General features: G+C 40.9%; 1 protein-coding gene across 1 annotated transcript in view; it reads right to left on the bottom strand.

The window, feature by feature from the left end:
• The window catches only part of LAMA4 (laminin subunit alpha 4), a 98,015-nt gene extending 82,195 nt beyond the window's left edge, over positions 1–15,820 (bottom strand). The window contains exon 1 of the mRNA XM_058020810.1: positions 15,437–15,820. Within this exon, the coding sequence (XP_057876793.1) occupies positions 15,437–15,637 (201 nt within the window). The 5' untranslated portion in view covers positions 15,638–15,820. The remainder of the gene's footprint in view (positions 1–15,436) is intronic.
• Positions 15,821–20,861: the final 5,041 nt, after the last annotated feature.

Raw genomic sequence — 20,861 nt, 5'->3', positions numbered from 1 at the left:
GACTCTTTTCCAAAGAGATTGCTGGTTTTGATCACCTATAACAGGGACTCCACTTTCAATCCCCAGCCAAGAGCTCACAGAAACCTTGCCAAGCATTCGGCACTCAGCAGGTGTGTGTGAGCCCTGAAGGCAGTCCCAGGCTGAGGCCCTGAGGAGCTCTGTGCCCTGGCGCAGCGCTGAGCTAGCGCAGCTGGGGCCGCGCTGGTGTGAGGGTGAGCCGGCCTTGGCAGCTGCGTGCCTGAGCAGGGAGGCTGAACCACAGCAAGCTGGGACTCATCCACAGGGAGACTTCCACATGGGATGCCATGTGGCCAGAAGCCAGCTGGACACCCGTGGTGTGGTTTGATTTCTTGTATACGGAAATGTATCTAAATTCGGTCAGCTGGGCCTGCTGCTCTCTCCTAACAGCGTAGAGGGACGTGCAGGGTGGCTCATGTGGAGGTGCCAGCCCTGTATACAAACTCCGTGTGATTAAGCCTATTGCATATGTCAGATGTGCTGTGGATTACAGAAGTGTCCAGGCTGCAATAGCTATGCCACAGATCTGGCCAAACTGCTGGGCCCTGTGTCCTTGGAGAAGTGCAAAGTCTCCTCAGAGTCTGTTCCACAAGTCAGTATGTTCAGGTAGAGAAAATGGACAGATATGAAGAAAATCTTGATGTCTGACAGATCCAAACAATTCTCTACATAAGTGCAGGGAAGATCTAGCCTAGAAAGAAGAATGACCCCATTCTAAGGACGCTTTCTGGGTCCTTCCAATAGGCATGCTAAAAATAATGCTCAGCCAAATTTGGATGTAAATATACAAAGTGTTTGAATCCATGGACATCCTGTCTTAAAACCACTCTGGGCACAAAATCTATGGCTTATCATGCTTGGAAGTCATTAACTAAAAAACTGTCTTCTTTACCTTGGATGGATATACAAATATACTTCTGGTATTTCATTCATTAAAAGATACTGAGGACAGCAACGTGACTTTCCCATCTGCTTTTCAGCTTGGGACATAATTGACTTCCAGTGCATTTAAGCATGGATTTTTCAAATCCAGTCTTCCAGCTGTAGATTGATGGTCATTTGACTGCTTCTTGCTCCCTGGGAGCAAACTAATAGACGTTTCAAATTCCTTAGGTCAAAGATGTGGTATTCATAAGCATAGACACAAAGATTTAGTTCTTCTTCAGCCTGCTGAGAAACTTTATGCAAACAAAAAGAGCTGTGATAACACTGTATCCCACTCTCCTGACCCTCCTGCCTTTGGTGACCTGCAGAAGAAACCTCTCTCCATTTGTTGCCAAAATATAAAACCCAGCAGATGGACAGAAAGCACTGTGTGCAACTCTAGCTCGGTGTCAGCCTCTGTACTGGTGTGCAGCACATTCAGGAGCCCTGGCTGCCTTACACAGCCAACATGCACTTTATTGATCACAGAAAAGGTGCTTAACTGCTGGAGGCTAAATTTCGGGTTGAGAATTCAGTATGCGTAGTTTTTAGGAGTATCTTTTTACTGTGTGGGGTTTCAGAAGTGTATGGGTACAATGGGATGGACAAGGGAGAACAGGATATACCTATATCTGCTCTGCAGGGCCCTGCTGCTGTCTGAGACATGCTTGTTTTTGCCCTGGTCCCAGAGGATTGGACAGACTTACATGTTCACTAGAAAACAAACGAACTGCACTTACTGCATAGGGTCAGCAGAGAGGAAAAACCTGAGTCCATCATAGATTGACTTTACTGGACTGATAAGGTGTTTATTAATTAATGCACTTTGGTGCTCTTTATACTTAGACTTTTCCACATTTTTGGATGAGGATCCCAGTGGTGCCAGCTCACCAGTTCTTGCTGCAAATGCTTTGGGACAAAATATTGACTATAGCTGAGAAACACTGCTAAGAAAATTTTGGGATGCATTTAACGTTAGAACTCTGCTGTTTTTATGTGTGCCCAGGAGACAGTATATATTTTACAGGTACATGTATGATATCTGAGCAGTGTGCCTCAGCAGGCAATCCATCTTTCTAATTTGGCCTAGCTAACCATGAAAGGCTGACTTGCCACATTTCTTGACTAGGAGATAACAAATCACTGAACCCACCACCAGATGCTTCCAGCTGCCTCTGCATGGCCCCTGATTCCTGTTTTCCAAAATACTAGGCCCATGAGAGATAACTGCATGAAAACAGTGCTCATAGTATTATTTTCTATTTTGAATATTGTTTGGCATTGCTCCTCTTCTTCACAGTTTTTACTCTCATCTGTTTGACACGTGAACACCAGACTGTTCATGAGCTCATCCGCAAAGTGCAATCAAAAAATGCAAAGTACAACTCTGCATTTTTTCACATAATATCTTGTAAGAAAGAGGCTTGACATGGTGGTCTTTGCCTCTCAATGGCTGAAAAGTTTGAGATAACAGATGGCTGTATTGATTTTTATTGCTTCTCCAACAATGCTAACCATGGCAGGGGGGTTGGGATTACATGATCTTTAAGGTCCCTTCAAACTCTTCACATTCCATGACTCTATGATCTGAGGGATCCTGAAGTGTATGACTCGGGGTAGAATTTGTGTAATTAAATTTTCTCTGCTTTGTTGTGTTCTGGTATTTGAGACACAAGGGAGAAAGCATTTCTAGAAGGTGTCCTTGGCCTCTTTATATACAAGTACTTGATGACAGCTCTGATATTGTTTTGACTGTCATTCATGCTGCTGCCACATTTTTACAATAGTAACTATGTAGTTGTGAATCATTTGTTTATTAATTTCTTCTAGACCTTGTGTTCCCAAAATTTGTGTGGACTTGAATTTGCCAAAGTATATTTGGGCAGTCACAATTTCCTCAGAAGCACAGTGAGTACTTGTAGCAATGAGGGGTTTGCTGCAGAGAGTATTTTCCAAGAAGTCTGTTTGTATGTTGTGAGGCATTGATCAAATCCATGGCTTCTCAGTTTGTATTTATAGCTCACCCTAGCTTTTATTTATAGGTTACCTTTTAGTCTTGTCTATATTATATGTCTCTCTTGTTGGCAACGAGGCTTGAATATCATTTAAACAGTCTTACAGTAAATGCCAACCAGATGAGATGATTGTTCATTGGCCCTTCTTGGGGGAGGCCTCGGTGCTTCTCCTGGGCTGTATCTATTAATGGAGCAACTGAACATTACACTGAAGGGTTTGGATCTCCACCTGCCCCTGTTGGCTCCCACAGCCATTCTGTTGTGGCCTTGTTCTCTATTCATGCTTGTGTCCTCCCTGTTCTGCTTTCCATTTGTCCTCCTACTCCTCTTCTCCTATCTTTGCTATCCCTGCCTATCCCTGCACCTGGTCCCAGCCACTCATCCACTTTATTACATAGGCTTCACCTCTAATCTACAACACCTCCACAGCAATAGTTTCATTATACTGTTTGAAATTAACATAACATAAAATATTCCTTCTCACTGAACATCAAAGAAACTCATCACCTTGTTTCCATGCAGGAGCTGCTCTCTCTCTCTAATTATGTTCATAAGAATACTGGGACTCAAGAAAATACATTCTTCTGCCCATGTCTTGTGTGAAAATGAACATTACTCTTTCATTCTGTTCCTCAGTCAGTAAAATGGAATAATGACCACAGCCTTGCAGAATCACAGAAGAGCTGAGGCTGCAAGGACTTCTGGAGGTCGGCTGGTCCAAGCAGGGCTGCCTTGAGCTGATTATCTGGGACTGTATCCAGATGTACCCAGTGCAACCCATGGCAGAGCACACAGTGTGATCCCAGTGTCCCAGATGTACCCAGTGTACCCAAAGGGACACTCCTCCGAAGCTTCACGTCCTTTAAGAGAATTGGTCAGAACCACCAGGAATACTGAATATTCCCATGTGACCAGACATTTTGGGTAGCTGTGTTTTGCTTATTCCAGATGTCTGCAGTGAATATACAGCTGTTTCTGGACCCAAGAATTTCTTAATGCCGTGCTGAAAGAATGTTTTTGGCCTTCAGCTAAACAGCCATAGTTTGAAGACATTTTGATATGTGGACAGCACTGCTTGGCATTGTGCTGCCTTCCCCATTTTTCCCACCATTCTTTCTTAGGGCTAGACCTCACCCTTGCATTTGAGGGTGACTTTTATGAGTGACCTGCAATGATTTACTGCCAGAGCTTACCAGACATAGGAAAAGGATTAGTCAAAGAGTATAGAGAGAAAGAACTACATTTCAGTGATAAAATTTCCCATGAAAGCTTCAAACTAACTATGTAAGGAAGCTTTTCAGATATTTAAGGAATATATGTTTTTTTTTTCATACAAGGAAGGAAACATGAATATGGAAAAATATTTGATATAGTTGGGTTTTTTTAAATATAATCTGTGGTATTTGTTTCTGTTAAATGCAATGATGAAAGCATTTTTCTCTTATCAAAAAAACAAATTAAGAGCAGGAGCTCTTATTTAAGGTACAAGGAACATTAATTCTGCTGGTAATTTCCCCTTTAGCTGTCCTATTATTTTCTCTTAATTTATTCCATGCATCTTCCTAGACCAGGCCTTGGCTAAGGAGGAGATTTCTGTGAATTTTTCCAACCATGGAGGTAAACTATAACTAATTTTAAAAATAAAATGCCCTGATGGTGCCCTTTCACAGAGTTGTCATGCTTCACTCTAAGTTATCATTTGAAGAAATAAATGGACTTTAAATTCCCAGACCGTGAGTAATAAATTCAAGATTGCCTTTGTACTTGAACATATAAATCCCTATGGAGTGACATTTCAGAAGGATCTTTGTCTTCCTCTGGAGAATGAAGCCCTCAGAAGTGAATAACTGACCTGTTGGCCAAAGTTCTACCATCAAAGTAGTCACAAAGAGAGAGAGACAGAAGTTCTGCTCTCCACCATGAGGTACCCCAAAACGTGCAGGCAAAAGGGGACATCTGCTCTGCAATTTTATTTATTCTCTGTTGATTTTTTGCTAAATTTATCTGAGCTTTGAAGCCTTGCAAACTAGAGAATTAAAAACAAACAAGCTTTACACCAGCTTCCCCTAGGCCTCCAAGCTCTATTTATAATTTCTATAAGCCTTCATTACCTCTGGTCTACTGTATCAAATTCTTCTTCTGAAGAAAGGTCACATTCTAACTATTATTACTGAAGAAATGAATTCAGTGTGTGACATCACAGCTAGACAGTTAATTACTCCATTCAATAGGACACTACAGCTGTTAGGGAACTGTCTGCATGCAAAAAGCCACTCTGTAGTATTTACCATTTCAAAGGCAGAAACCTCATGCAAATTAGCCATTTGCAATTTCAAATTTATTTTTAAAACTTTAAACATTCCTGAGAGGAACACATTTTTTAGCTTAGTCTCCAAATCAATGTTTATGATAGTTTTATAATAAGCACCCTGGTGTAGTCCATTAAATCCCTATATTTTTCTTTTAAATTTCTGATACTGTTAACTGTGAAATATTTATTATTTCCTGTGTTCCACTGATGTTGTAAATTAGAAATTAACCAGAAGTTGGTGAAGAGATTTGGGCACAATGCTGGTAATCTTTTTTTATCCACTTATCTTGACAGGTATCGCTGTTCTAATTGCATTTAATGAGACTGCAAGCTAAGGTAATAATTGCACACTAACAAGGTTTGTGTTTTGTTATTTAAATTACAAATGTTAAAGCAAATTCTTTCCTGCTTAAATTGTCATTCAGTTGAGCCCTCCAATATTTTTGCATATTGTTATTTTTAAATGAAATTCTCACATGAGATAGCTTTGATAAAAAACCTCAATGAGTGCATTTGCCATAGATCTGGGCAAATTATTGGAGTGTTCTGGATAAGTGATATGAAATGATCATTAAATGTGCAGCAGTGTATTTTTGTGAATCTGAGTAATTTGAATCTTCAAACACCAAAACAACAACAAATAAAGCAGAGACACTGGTTGTGAAAATACAACGTTTTTCAGTAAATGAACTGCTTAACAAGTGGTGAAACAAATGAAGCATTATTTTCTGTTACCAGTGTCCTTTCTGTCATCCCCTGTGCATGGATCTCAATATTGTTCCTTTTTTCCAGCATTCCCAGTGATGCTCCCACCTGAGAGCACAGGGCTGGTCTGGAGCCAGGCACACCATGTCTGGCCAGTCTGCAGCTGCTGAAGACTGCATCTGACTATTGAATTTAGTCTGGTTTTCCAATTGTTGCTGTCTTAAACAGCGACTAAACACTACAAGTTCTCCATCGTTTATATATACAGAGGGGTTGAGCCCTCCTCAGAATTTACTGGAAAAGTTGTGGTTGCCTTAAGGGACACAGGACAAGACACTAACTTCAAAATTTTTAACTTGAAAACTTCACTTGCTGACTTATCCATGACAATTTGGATTATTTATGTATTACCTGATGAGTTATCAACTCATCAGCTTCCAAAAGAGAAGTTTATTTCAGATGATAATAAATGACAGGTTATGAAGCTGGTGGAAACCTTCTTCTCAAAGTTTTAGGTGCAAAAATCAGAGATCACTAAAACTAAAACTAAAACTAGAAAGACTGAAAGTAGTTAGTAGTAGATAAAATCTGGCTAGCAGGAGGTCACAGAAAAAAATGTTACCTCCATTTCTCCCCATGGCATGGTAGAGCTGGCAGTCAGAGAGACAGTGAGTGTGGCTAATTGCACATGGGTAACCTCCAAACCAGTAAGCAAAGCAGAGCTTGGCACGCAGAAAAAAATGACAAGGAACCCTTTCCCCAGCCCACTGTCACTCTGTATTCTGATTCCTTGGGTGGGCTTGTGTGAGCCTCCACTGCAGCAGTGACAGACTGATGGGGACTCCCAAAAACAAGAAACAGCTGAAAGCCAGATGGCTTTATGCAGAACAACAACATTATCTTTTACCTTGACTAAGTAATTGTATTAAATTTTTAAAAAATTTCCTGTGTTGAAAAAGTTTCCAGACTGTTATCCCTTCCCCAGTTCAAGTGGAAAACAAACTGCCATTCAGCAACAGAGATGGGGTTGGATCCAACATAAACATATCTCAGCTAGGCATTCTCCATAGAACTGCACAGTCATTTTTTCCATATACAGTGGGAAAGACAAAGCCTCTGCTTAAAAGGCATTCTCTCAAAAGGGGGAGGGCTGAAGTGTTTTAGCTGTCTGGAACCTGGCTAAGAATCAGATATTACTACCAGTCTCTAATTTACTTATTAGTACTGCCACTGAGTGAAAAACTTAGAAGATGCTTGCTGTTGGAAATAGAAAATCTGCACTTGAAATGGTAGCTGGTTGATTTTCCTCTTTCAAAAAAATGCCAAGTTTATTCAATTTACAGGAAAAGGGATAAACCTATGTTATTTCCTCATTAACCACCCTCCACCCAGTCCCCACTTACATGAAATGTACATTCTGAGTCATTGAGTCTCTCAGATAAGTGAGACATAATCAGTTGACAAACCACAGTACTCCCTGAGAGATTTACAGATAGAGACAAAAATTTTCAAGGGATGAAAAAGAAAAGTGGGCTTTAAAGCAAGTACTAATGTGGTTGTGGGACACTGTTAATACTGAGAGGGTAAATCTCAAGCTTCAATTCCCCCCTTCCAGATTTCTAGTATTTCCTGGTTTGATTTTGCATCTCTTTGAAATGTTGGAATCACAGCAGAGAGGAGCAGTGATCTGCTTGACCAATAGCCATAGCATCAATTAAAAGCCTGTTAGAAAGAAACCCAAGCCAATGTGACAATCTTGAAAGATGAAGAGAAATAGCTTTCATCCTTCTCTGCCTCCCAAGGGTAGCCCAGCTATGGACAAGGCAGACAGCTGCTGGGGATGCTTGATGGGAAAATCCCATGTTTCTGGGCAGTTCTCAGATATAAGGCTTTCCCCCTGGATTGCTTTAGCACTTTGCAAATGTGTGGGAAGAGAGTAAGACAGCCCAGCATGGTTAATTTTGTACTGCATGCCATACATTCAGGATGAAGCTGGGCAGAGGCTGTGCTCTGAAAGGAGAGGGGAAGAGCCAGGGATGGGGAGAAGAGGTAACCTGCCTCTATATCTCAATGCGTCTGGGCTTGTTTCATCATAGACATAGTCTGATAATCAAGAAATAAATTTTCTGTTGGCTCAAAGAGAGGGAAGAATTAATGTATCAAGAGAAAAACAATTTCTTTTCTCACCCCTCACAGAAATCTATCACCAAACACCCTGAATTACCTGGTGCCTTAGATACCCTGTTGAACCTCTGCAGACTATCCTTGCCATTGGCTGGAAGCAGAGAGCCACAGAAAACCACAAACTTGCAAAAGGCTGGGCAGGGTATGCTAATTCCCTGACCTCACACCATGTCTACACCTCTAATACCTGCTCACATCCCCCTGAATGGATCTGTGCCAGGTACTGATGCTCTGGAGACCTTGCCAACCCTCAATGGACCAGGCTGTGTTAGCCTTTCTGGGCCATGAAGGATTCTAATAGTAAGGGTAGGGAGGGTTATGTTATCTTTTGTGCTGCCAGATTTTGTTTTTATTATTTTCTTTTTTTGGATACTGGATCTGGATAAATGCTTCCTTTCACAAAGTGCTTTTGAGGAAGGGTCCCTGGAGCCAGGAGTGGGGAGCACAGCATAAGGGAGTCATGAATGGCAGGCTCTCTGTGTTCTCTGTGGGCTAGTATCCAGGCTCAGAGGTGGAAAACCACAGAAGGAAACCCTAGGACATACTGGCCTTGCATTAGCCTTGGCAGAAAGGTCTGCTAATCTCTTGCCACTTGGAAGGTCTTTCATAAAAGAGTAAAAGATCCATTGTAGGGTGGGAACTGGTAACAGAGCTCAGAAACTATCTGGTTTAGGTGCTGGTTCTATGCAGCTACTTTTCCTGTAGTTACACTGGCAGCAATGGTCAAAGATTGAATGAACTAATTTTTATTTATTTTCTTGGGTAGGCAGAGTCAAACAGTGGTCCTGAGTATTACAGTTTTAGTTAAAAAATCTATTTTTACAGAACATATTGAAAGCTGTTAATACAGTTAGAGTATTTTTTTCTTGTAATTATTAACTTATGTTTCAAATTCATTAAGGTGTGCCAGTTCCTCTCATACTCCCTGTCTTCCATATGCCATGACCTAAATATTAACATCATAGTTGTTCTTACAGTCTTGTAATGTTGGAATCGTAATTTCTAAAATAATTTTCAGAGCCTTCTCTCATTCTTTGACTCTTGAATGCTGTGGGGTTTAGCACTGTTTCTTGTTGGTTTCTCACAAGAGAAAAAAAAAGAATTCTAGTATTCATGAAGTATTTATTTCAAGGAAATAACTATATAAAGAATTGCAATATACAGCTAAAAAGGAATTACAAAGCTAGATCATATTTACTATATTTTAGTCAATCTGTTTTCATTATCAAATACACACTTTATGTATCCTGACTGACAGTTAGGAAAATCTCTTTGAGATTTTAATGACAAAGAATTAGATTGCAAAAACTTTGGAGCTCTAACAGCTTTGTGTATAATGCTATTCATCAGTTGTTGAATCTTGCATTAGGATGCATAACCCAAACATCCCCAGCTCATGGTGCTGTGTGAAAATGGACTGGGATGAGATCCAAACATTCAAGAGTACCAATTAAAATATAAAACCTGAAGGGTCTATATTTTGGTGTTTGAAATAGAAGTCCAGAAGCAAGTTGTAAATGATCAGTGGCAGCTTATATGTTACTCAAAAACTAGACCTCTTTTACACAGCTCTTGAACACTAGAAGCTCTAATCGCTATCAGTTTAAATCAGGCCAAGTTTTCCTTCAGAAAGCAGTTCTTTCATTTCTTCTCATGCCCCCTGGAAAAACTGGACTTTTAATTCCTTCCTTGCTTCCCATGTTGTGAATAAGAGTGGGCATAAAATGCCTTTTATTGGTTTTCACAGCCCAGAATAAGCCTTAGGGCACTTTCCCAAAACTTTATGGGAATACACTGCAGTGGAATTTGAATTTTGTTTTCTGGTGGGTGTTTTACACATCTTCTTGAAATGGAGAAAACTTCCAACAGAGCATCTGCTCTGTTTTGTGCTTCCATTTACTTCAGCCTCCTATGATTCAAAAGGTTTGGAGACTGGTGGCACTACTCCAAGCAGATGATTTTCATTAAAGTTTTGATGAGAAACTTAAGTTGGAATCACAAACATCTGCAGTAAAACTTCCTCCCCACTAATAGATGTTTCTCAGAACATAACCTTGTTGTATCAGAAAAAAACAGCAGCTAGAAATCCAAATTTCCCATTATAGGAGTTAACCTAACATAACCTCAAGGGTCTGAAGTGAATTAATCTAAAGATCTGCTTTTAAAAGTATATGCAGTTCACATTAGCTTTAAAGAATATAAAGGTTCCTGTCAAGCTAAAACCCTTTTTGGCTCACACGTCAGGATTAGGTCTTCTGCTGCTTCTTGTAGTACTAGCTTGTTTTGAACAGATTAATTCTACAAGTAAGGGTCAAATTGTGGTTTCTCTCAACAGTTTGCAAGATTTTCTGTTTCAGCCATTTTGGGGAAAAGGAGTGAAGATGACTTGGAGATATTTTGAGTTTTTGTTAACAAGTGGCTGGGACTTACAGTTGCTGTCAGTTTATATATTTAATGTGAGCCATTTTAGAGAGGTGAGTTTGTCACAAGTCCCATGCCAATCACTGCTTATCACTTTAGAGAACCAGAAGGCAAGCATCTCAAATAATGCTTCTTGTGTTTTATCAGCAGCTGCTGGTAAAAGTCAGGTGGGAAAAAATGACTGTCAAACACCTCCTTTTAACACACCAGCTCCATCAGATAACTTCTGCCTCTTACTTTCTCTTATAGTAAATGGCTAATTTTGACTTGATCGTGATAATTGTTTCCTTTAAAGGACTTTTGCCTCTCTGCCTTTCCCCTGAGTCAAAAACACTGATGCTAGAAACAGTTTTCCTCTTCCATCTGTCCAACAATATCATGCCTTCCTTCAGTCTGGGAATTGGCTTCCTGCCCTGTCCCAACTTCTTTTTTTCCTTTACTCTTAAGACTCTTGATTATCTCATTCTTGCTCTAATTTTTTCCTCTCCTTTGTCTTCCTGCTTTAATTTACTTCCTTTCCCACTATTTACTTCACTTCTTTCCATGGAGGACATTTGAGATAATCCTTTTTTTTGGCTTGGCAGATGTCTCCACAGAACGTCTGTCTTCCCTTTCTTTTCCTAATCCTTCCCACACTCATCTCCTGTGCTGGCCTCTGTAGTCATTTGTGTTAGCCTTAGTCTCTGGCCTCTTGTAGTCATTTACGTCAGAATGAAACGAATATTTTACTGGATGTCACCTTACATTCATTTTACATTAAGAAGAGTGACAGCAGAATGTGAATCACAGAGAACCATTTGTGATACTCTCAAGTATTTGAAGTCTTGTACCGTGTTTTACTCTCACCTTAGACTCTGTAAGGAGCTTTCTTCCTAATGGGGAACAAAATCCACGCCTATATAATTAAAACCATTATATCAGTGGAATTTAAAAGCGCAAATGTTGACAGTAGCAGGCTTCAGACCCAAATGGTAACGGATGACCTGCCTTTTAGTTTAGAGGCATGTATTTGAGTGGGACATAACTGTTCTCACAACTTCTGATTTTCAATTTTACTGCTGTGCCTCACCAAACCTGGAAGTGTCTCACCATTCCCTTTCCTTCTGCTGTGTCCAAGCTAGTGAGTGGAACACTAAAACAAACAGCTCTGATGTTTGCCACTTGCTTATCTGCTTTCATTTGATATCTGCCTGTTTTAAGTTCTTTGCTTCCATCTCTCACAAATCTTCCTTATAAAATATTTTAATCTGTCCTTGTTTGGAAAAACCAATCTCTGACTTCACGCCACCAACTGCTGTTGGGTTGCACTGATGAGCTGGATCCAATGCTCTGCGCTCACTCTTTTTCTCTCTGTCTCCCCACCTCCCCATATTATCTTGATGAGCCAAGGAACTTAATTTTCCTGAATAGCACACAAGTACTCTGAGTACTTAAGAGTGCTTTTCATATTGATCTGCCTCTTCATGGACAAATCAACACAACTGAATAAAATCTCCTGTGCTTAATCACTTCTGAAAATAAAATTTTTAACTTGTATTTTCAACATAGTCATCTTCAGTTTCCAATTGTTGCATATACCAATACCTTAATTTATTAGACCAACAAGCCTATTTTTTTCTTGTGTATGTACTTACACAGTAAATTCAAATATTTTTCTTAACCTCCCTCTAAGTTGGCAAATTGAAGTGCAGAATCTCTCAGCTATCTTCAAATTCCTAACACTGTAATCCTTGTTATGATACTTTTCTGAATAATTTCAATTAATTTATAAGCAATTTTTTTTTTTTTTAATAAGAGGCAGATATCTTATTTCACTGTGGTCACTACTCCTTATGTAGGGAACACAACATTTCATTGTGTGGAATCTAGTCTGGCTAATTTAAACATCTACTTTAGCTGCTTCATAAAGCTGTCCTGAAGCCAGAATCCAACAAAGTTTTTAAAGAGGAAGAGACTCCTTTGAGCATTTCCAGGGAACACTGCTATAAATTAGAGGCTTAAAAATTCTGCTGTCTCCACTAATGTATGGGGAATTTGGATTTGTACCTGAAGACAGTCCATGATTCTGTTTGAAACATCTAGAAACAATTTATGTGCCTAATTTAGTGTTCTGGATCACATAATGATTAAGAATGAGGGCACCAAGGTAGCTGATGTTGCCTGAAGTCCAGTTCAGACCCATAGTACTCTCTGTGCATGGATACACCATATCAGGATTAAGAATGTAGCTAGTTCTCTTCTCTTAAGAGATTTTCATCCTAATCCCAGGTGACAAAAATCAAAAAAGGCAAAGCTCTTCATGAACTTTAATTCTGATATTTTAAACCACTTCTCCCAGTTCCTCCCAGTTTAGGGTTGCCACACACGGTAAAGGAAGAGGATTGGAAAGCTGAGAAACATTCACTAATACCTATTTACATTAATTGAGATCTCTTGTTTTTCTATAGGTTCATAATGTCAAACTCTTACTGGGATTTAAGAGCATCCCACCAGTTACATCTTGGAAACTCCCACTGGCGCGTTCCACGTTGCAGCTGACTGTCACCACAGACCACAGTGAAGCCCCATCTGTGGCTTTGAAACTCTGCCCTATGAAACTGCCCCCTTTGTATAATTTGGCACTATTTGACATGACTAACAGCCTCTGTCTGCTCGGGGGAGCTGTAGGCCTGAGTCAATATTTAGACGAAGGAGCTGAATCAAACCGCGCTGTGTAAGGGAGTTTACTCTGCGGTTCACTGTGAGCTCTGGGTTAAGCACTCGTGCTTCCAAAGAGGCTAATTCAAATCCAAACCTGCTGGGATAACCCTGTTCCTGAGGCTGAGGAAGGGGAGGTGAGCTGTGGGAGGGAGAAGCTCTTTGAGGACCAAAAGTAATGCTCCTTCCTTGGATGAGAGATTACCAAACCACCATTGTCTGGCCCCTACATCAACCTCCAGGCTTAAAGCCCATCCCTCAAATCCTGTTACCAACCACACACATGGATCAATGAGTAAGTGGGTTCTCTCTGTTGGAGAGGCATCTGTCCTATCCCAAAAAAAGCATCCTACTGGGCCTGGTGTCCTTGGAAATTTCCGTGGAGGTGAGGCCTGAAATATACAGGTAGCAAGGGGTCCTGAAGTCCCTGCTTCTTCCTCATGAAACAAAAGTGTTCTGCAGCCAAGGGCCTTGGCATGATGATGCCAGGCACAGTCATCCAGTGGTAACATGGGATCCAGAGTCTAAGTGCTGCCATTGCGTGGGCTGAAGTGACCTACCAGAGGAAGCACCAGTTATTGAGTCTATTATGTTGGCCTGAGCAAAAATTTAGAAAGGATTGAAATGGTTGAAGGAAATTAAAATGTCATTCCCCTGGAAGCGTCCAATATATCTCACAGTGCTTTCCCAAGATAAAATCTCATAGATGTACATGAAAAAATGTGAAATGTATCTTTGGGAAAACCATACTATGCTATCATAACAAGAAAGACTAACAATCACTTATGCTCATTATCCCATGAAAAGCAGCTACAAAACCCATCCAGCTCTTAAGTCAGGCATTTCATTGAGGGACTTTCCATGTTGCAAGCAACAGGTGGCAATGCAGCTTCTCTGGGCTGATCCAAGGCCAGAGGAGAAAATCTGTACATCCCAGACCATGAAGCCTGTCCAAAAACTGGGATGGCTCCTGAGAGTCCTTATGCTGAGCAAAGCAGGGTTTAACCTTCAGTTTTCTCACACAGGTCATGTTTCATGAGGACTCTCTGGCAGGGTGGGCAGGCGTTTCCTGAGGCTGTCCAGCTGCTTGGAGCAGGGGAATGAGCTCTGCCCTGCCCTGCAGCAGCAACCCTGTCTGAAGGCTTTATGCACTTATTTCCACGGCTGTTAATTCTGGCAAGTGGAGGATAGGTGGAAAATCAATCGTGTGATATTGGAGATTGCAATCTTGATATTGTCACAGTGACACAGCTGTGCTAATCTCACCTCATTTTGGAAGTTATGCTAGAAGAACTGCCCTTTCCCTTCCCATGACCTTATGGAACGCAATTAGCCTCCTACTCTGCATCTACCACGCATGAGATATTACTGTGTTGTGTCCACTGCTCTACTTTCAACCTTACCCCACCCCGCTGTGTATGCTGGAGTAATTTATTATTTCCTCAAGATGTATTTTTGAGTAGCCCCTTCCCCTTGCAGTGTTGCTAAAATAGAGTATAAATCAATCCTAAAATAACAGGAAAAAATTTTCCATTGTCAAATTGCTTCTCAGATCTCTCTAATTTAATTTGTCACTAATCCCAACCACATAATTTTTGGAAGTTGAAATCTCTGCAGGTGTGTTCTCTGCAGGCAGTTTCCTAGATGCATTTGATTTATCATCCCCTGCTTTCACTGTGAAAACAAACTTCAGATTTTGGAGGTGAATGGCACTCAGAGGCAAAACCAGAAATTTCTACAGGACAGTTTGCCATCAAAAGACAGACTCTTTTGGGAAATTTCAGTGAATTGCAATTGCAGGAATTACAAGGCAAGCAGAAAAGTGTTGTGACAATTAACTCTTGTAAAATAGCTCTGTTTGGACAGGCCTGTTTAGTTATGTTGGCAGGAAAGTCAGAGACATGCTAAGCCAGCTCCACTGCAAAGTACAGCAGCTGTCTGCTCACAGCAGGCAGGGCATGTGTACATTTGGAAGTCTGAGCTGTATCTCTGCAGTCCCGAAACGCAGCGTCTCAGACCACCTCCCCCGTCACCCCCAAATCCTCCTGTATCGCTTTAAGGCTCAAATGATTAAGCTAACGTTTACCAGATGGGAGCTTTGACACAGACAGGTGAAAACAGAAAATTGCAGACACTGAGAGAGAGAAGGGAATTACTGTACCTCAGCAAAAGGCACCCAACTTCCAGTAGCTACTGCCTGCTGCTGCCCTCTGATAACAGTGGCTTCTTGCGTGCTGACCGCTGAGCTACCTTCAATGTCAAACTGAAAAACGCTTCCCTCACTCGAGGCTGTGCTGGAGGAGAAGCATCTCAAAAAGAAAAATACAGGAGAAATGAGGGGCCAGGCGGAGATCAAAGCCATTTCCTCCCCTTACATCCAGCAGTGGTCTTCTAGCGTCTCAGTAATTGTTTACCCTCTTCTGCAATCAGCCCCCCTTGGCTTAGTGGTGCCTCAGTTATTTTAACTTTCTTTCAGCATTCAGTTTCCAGATGTGGCACTTCAAGGCAGTCTAACCGGATTCCGATTTAAAAGAGGGAAAAAAAAAAAAAAGAAAAAAAAAAAGGAAAAAAATAAAAGGAAAAGAAGGGAAGAAAAACGCTTTTGCTGCCTCCCTCGTTCTCTCTCCGTGCCTGTGGCTCCTCTTTTTCCCCAGAGGCTCCAGCACAATAACATACAGATGGGCAGTGCTTAAGCAGAGAGTGTCAAACAGAGATTGTATTCCAGGAAAGCACCGCTAGCTCTCCAGCCACCTTATCTCCCCCTGTCAGGATACAGACTGACGCTCCGTTCAGTGCTCTGGCTTCCTTCACATGTTCACATCATTCCCTCTTTTACCTTTCGTGTGGAGACCCTCCCACTCAAACTTTACTGTTCAGAAAGTGAGGTCACCCTTTCCTCCCTCGCCACGCCAACCCCCCACAACTCCATCGGACTGTTCCAAACAAATCACTAACTCTCCTGACTGTTTATTTTTTAACATCTCCAGTTTATTCAGCGGAAGGCAGAAAGGTGCCAAATCTATTAAATAAAAACCCGCTAGACTAGCCATTCCTTATGTCATGGGGGAGGGGAGGCTGTGGGCGGGAGGAGGAGGAAGAGGAGGAGGGAGACAGCCTGGCTGTGCCATGGGCTAATAGGGCTAAAGTGGTTTCTCTAACATGCTTCATTCAGTTCCTTTCCCTCAAGCCCAGTTCTCAGCTTCTCGCTGGCTTGTGAAAAAGAATATAGTTCACTGCGATTTTGGAAAATGACTTCATTCCTCAGACTCATGAACTTTTATTTACAAAGAGCATCTTGTATTCCTTTTTCAAGAGATGCTTTGTGAGGCCCTGGTAACAAGGCTTGCAGTGTGTATGTGGAAGCGAGCTGAATATGTTGCCCACAGCTCACTTCATTTTGTGACTATGATCTCAAAAAGACAAGACAGGAATCCTTGCTAGGTTTTGGGATGAAGTCAGGGTATAATTATACTAACGTGCACTGCTCCAGCCAAGAGGTCAGCACCTTGTCCATCAGTGGTCCTGAATGCAGGGAGTAGTAGCACCATTGACCAGTCAGACTTCTTTCTTAAATCTTTGCAGAAATTGGCTTACTAGGCTTCATCTTCAGAGTGGATTCCTTCTTTTTCCCTCCCTTCAACCTTTCCTTTCTGGTTGAAGATATTATCAACCAAAGAAGCAGCCAGTAGAGATTTAAGGCTAAAATGAAGAATTTGATGCTCTGTTAACTTCCATACACCTGTAGACACAGTTTTGGACCCATAAATGCTGTACAGAGGGACATAAGGCAGTTCACTGTGAAGAAATTCTGCCTGATTCAGAAATGGCACAGCTGAGCAGGCAAGGCCACTCAAGCTTGTGGGGCAAAGTACTCCCCCAGCAGAAAAGAAGATGCTGTGTGACATGAGGGTATGAGGTTCAAGACCAAGTTTAGGAGCAGGAAATAAAAGATATAAATGGTAGCTGAGGGTTATTCCATTCTGAGAGGAATAGAGCATCTCTCTGCTAGCTGAACCTGACCTGATTGCAAGCACACAGTCCTCCCAGAGCCCAAGGGTGAGATGTCACGGCTGCCAGGACTTCCCTAATTCTTTCTGGTAATGGCAGTCCTGGAAATGGCCTGTAATAGGTCTGAAGCAGGAAGCAGAAGACCAGAGAGTCTTCAGGCAAGGAGTCCATGACCATCCCATTAGGCCTTCTGCCACAGGGGCAACCTCGATTAGTAAAGATGACATTAAAGCAGGGCTAAGAAAGAGAACAAAACATCTTGAAAGTAAATTTTAGAATCACAATTCCCATGGTAGTAGTGGAAGTTTTTAACTACCCAGTGAATTGTGGAGCAAATTGCCACAAAATGTGTGAGAAAATTTTTTGGATGTTTTTTGTTTTTTGAAAAACCTACCACCAACCAATCTTCTATGTCTGCTCCCAGGCATTTGGCTGGCCAGCTTGATAAGACAGGCTTTAAACTGAAAGACCTGGGGAATGGTGCCCAAAGTGGCAGTGCTCACAGCATCTCATCCAGGTGGGGATAAGCAGGCCAGCCACAGCAGTGGCAAATGTTCCTCAGTTGCCTCTCAAGCTGAGAACCAGAAGGCCAACCACTTGAAATGTGTCTATACCTCCTGTGCTCCTTCTCCTGAGAAACTGGCATGCTCCATTACCCCTCTGAAATGCCTGTGCTCCAAGGCACACAACATGGGGAGTAAACATGAGGAATTAGAGGTCCGTGACACTCACAGGGCCATGACTTCGGTGCAGTTAGAGATGTGGTGGGATAGCTTGCATGACTGGGATGCTGTCATGGCTGAACATGTATTTAATGAAACACAGGCCTGCAAGGTGAGGTGGTGGGGCTGCTTTTTAAGTGAAAGAGCAAATCAAATGGATGGAGCTCTGCATAGGCGTGGAGGAAGCATGAATCAAGAGCTTATGAGTAGGAATTTATTTGGGTGGCACTGTTGAGGGTGTTTTCTAGAGGCTACCTGGTCAGGAGGAAGCAGCATCCTGGGCGTTTCTCAGTGCAGACAACTGAACATCTGCACCCTGCACATTCCATTGAGGGACACTCCTCATCATCTGCATCTGTATTCATCTGCTTCACCAGAGCAAGAAATACCATCAGAAATGTCATTAAGGATGCTAAGATTACAAGTTCTTTGAGTAAAGTCTGGTGTCTTTTACACATACGTAGCAAGTAACCAAATGAACTTCAGAGTATGATGAAGGTGTCTGGTCTAGTAGGCTAATAATAATACAAAATTCCTGAAACACATTTAGAGAAAAGAGAAAATATATTCTTGAAATGGGCAAAAGTTACCAAGTGAAAAAAAAATTGTTATACATTTTATTTCTTTATGTAAAATCAGAACAAAGATATTTGTATCCTTGTAGAAGAGTTCACCGCGCTAATTTACAGCAGTTTAAAAGAGGAAATGCTGTAATTATTCTCAGGATCAAAATCCTAAAAGGAGGAAGATGTCTGCTTAATAGCTTTTTAAAATCCCAGACTGGCCTAAGGCATTAAAATTTTGAAAAATTTCATGTTGTGATTCTATATAACAAAAGAAATACAGGTATCTTCAAATGGTGGAATTATTAAGTGGTGAATAAGTTATTCTAAAGAAATATAAGAAATAGAACACAGCTCACAAGATCTGTCTCCCCAAATATATTAGTCCCATACAAGAAAAAATATGACCAAAGACTTTTGAGCAGAAAATATTGCATATTCCCCTAAATATCACTATACAGTGGAATAGCTTGCTAAAAACTAACTGCTTAAAAAGCAGTTTTCTGCATTTAATTTTAAATACTTTAAAAGACTGTATTCCTCTTAAAAGAAGTGCAGATTTGTGTAAAAATTGAAAAAATTAAAAATATTCATAGACTGCTTATGAAATATAAACCTTTAAATCTAAATTTATGCTGTGATAGACTTCCAGTTTCTTAATCTGTGGCTGAGATGATGTGGCTGTGTAAGCAGCCTGAGACTTGGAACAGGACTTCTTCAATATGGCAGAGTGCAGAAACAGGAGTTTCTCCTTCCGCTTTCACTGTATCATCCTCTGTTCTTTTTACGAGTTCTTTCCCCCATCTTTAACATTTGGTTTTGATTGGCTGCGATAGACAGTGGAACTGGTGATAGACAATAGGAAGAATCCAGCGGAAGGCTTATTACAAATAACATATTCCAAATTAACCAATCTCAAGCTTTTGTGTGTGGGCCACTGGTGGTTTGTCAGTTCCCAGTGGGACATCTGCAAGCAGCCTGTTGAGCTCTAGTGCCAAATGTTACCAGTTGAGCATTTGAGAATGTTGCATGGTGGTCCAATGGAAATGTTGACTGTTGACTGATGTTGCCATCCAAAATATTTCAGAACCAGTGTTCAAAGTGCCTTTCTAAAGGTTAGAAGACGTTGGCAGCATGTCTTTGTATCATCAAATGAATTATCTACAGTCAAAAACCCCGGCAATCAAATCCATCAAGCAAGAATTTCTCTGTCACAATTAGTGCCAGAGAGAGATGCTAATAGAATTGTACTTATGCAAACAAAACGTCACTTTTTAAAACTTACTTCAGGTGTTTTGGATTATGTCATACAAGGAGAAATCTCACTTGGCAGGTGGAAGGTAGAATTTATGCTGTAGAGTTCAAGGACGTCATACTGTCAGACTTTAAATTGTACCCCTGCAGAGAGATGTAAGCATGTTCTTTGTTTCTTTGCCATACTATTTAGGGGCATCAGCTAATTATTTTCCCACATGAAGGCATTTTAAAGCCAACAGTTCTCATCCCTCATGTAATTAGTTATTGGCAACACTGGGATCTGGCTCATTCCATGTTGCTTACAACCAGCCTCATAGTATTTCTGTGCAATGATGCTTGTCACTGCCCAATTTCTCCACTGTAAATCTTCAATTAAACATGCCAAAATCTTGCTAATCTGATGGAAATGTAGTAAATTCCTTACTACTACAGTATTGAAGACAACCTTATTTACCAAGAAGGATGTCTGAAGGTTTCCATCTCGAGTGTTTCTCTCTCTCTTGCTAAAAGCCTTCTCCTTGGGAACTGTATGGACCTTGCAAGATTAGGAATGAACCACAACATATCTAATACTGGATAACTTGAAAAACCCAACCTACAGTGGTTGCTAGAAATCAGTCAGGTTTAGAGTAGTGCTTTCCCAATCAAGTGTCCTCTCCCTAGAGTCAACCAATAAGTAATAATAATATTTTCACAGTTTTTCAATATGAAAGTCTTTTAGTACTTCTGGTAATTTTTAACAGTCTTTTCTGAACCTTCTGATAATCTTGCTATATCATTATTCCTGTTGAATGGCCTGAACTATAGATGTGCTATGCTACCATTAATGATAATATCTACTTAATTCCTTATGAATTCTAATATTCTGTATACTTCTGATACAGCTTTTCTAGCAAATTGCTTAGAGGTGAGTAAGAGCTGCTAGCCTAACTTCAAATGTAGAAGGGTGCATGAGAAAAGAAACCACCATCATATGTAGCATTGCACAAATAGCAAAGACACTCAGATGTTAAAAAGTGAACTAGAAGAGGTGAGG

Source organism: Melospiza georgiana, chromosome 3 (genome assembly GCF_028018845.1).
Source record: "Melospiza georgiana isolate bMelGeo1 chromosome 3, bMelGeo1.pri, whole genome shotgun sequence".
In the NCBI taxonomy this organism is placed as follows: domain Eukaryota; kingdom Metazoa; phylum Chordata; class Aves; order Passeriformes; family Passerellidae; genus Melospiza; species Melospiza georgiana.
The sequence above is the reverse complement of the archived record's forward strand: the minus strand, read 5'-3'. Positions and strand labels throughout refer to the sequence as shown.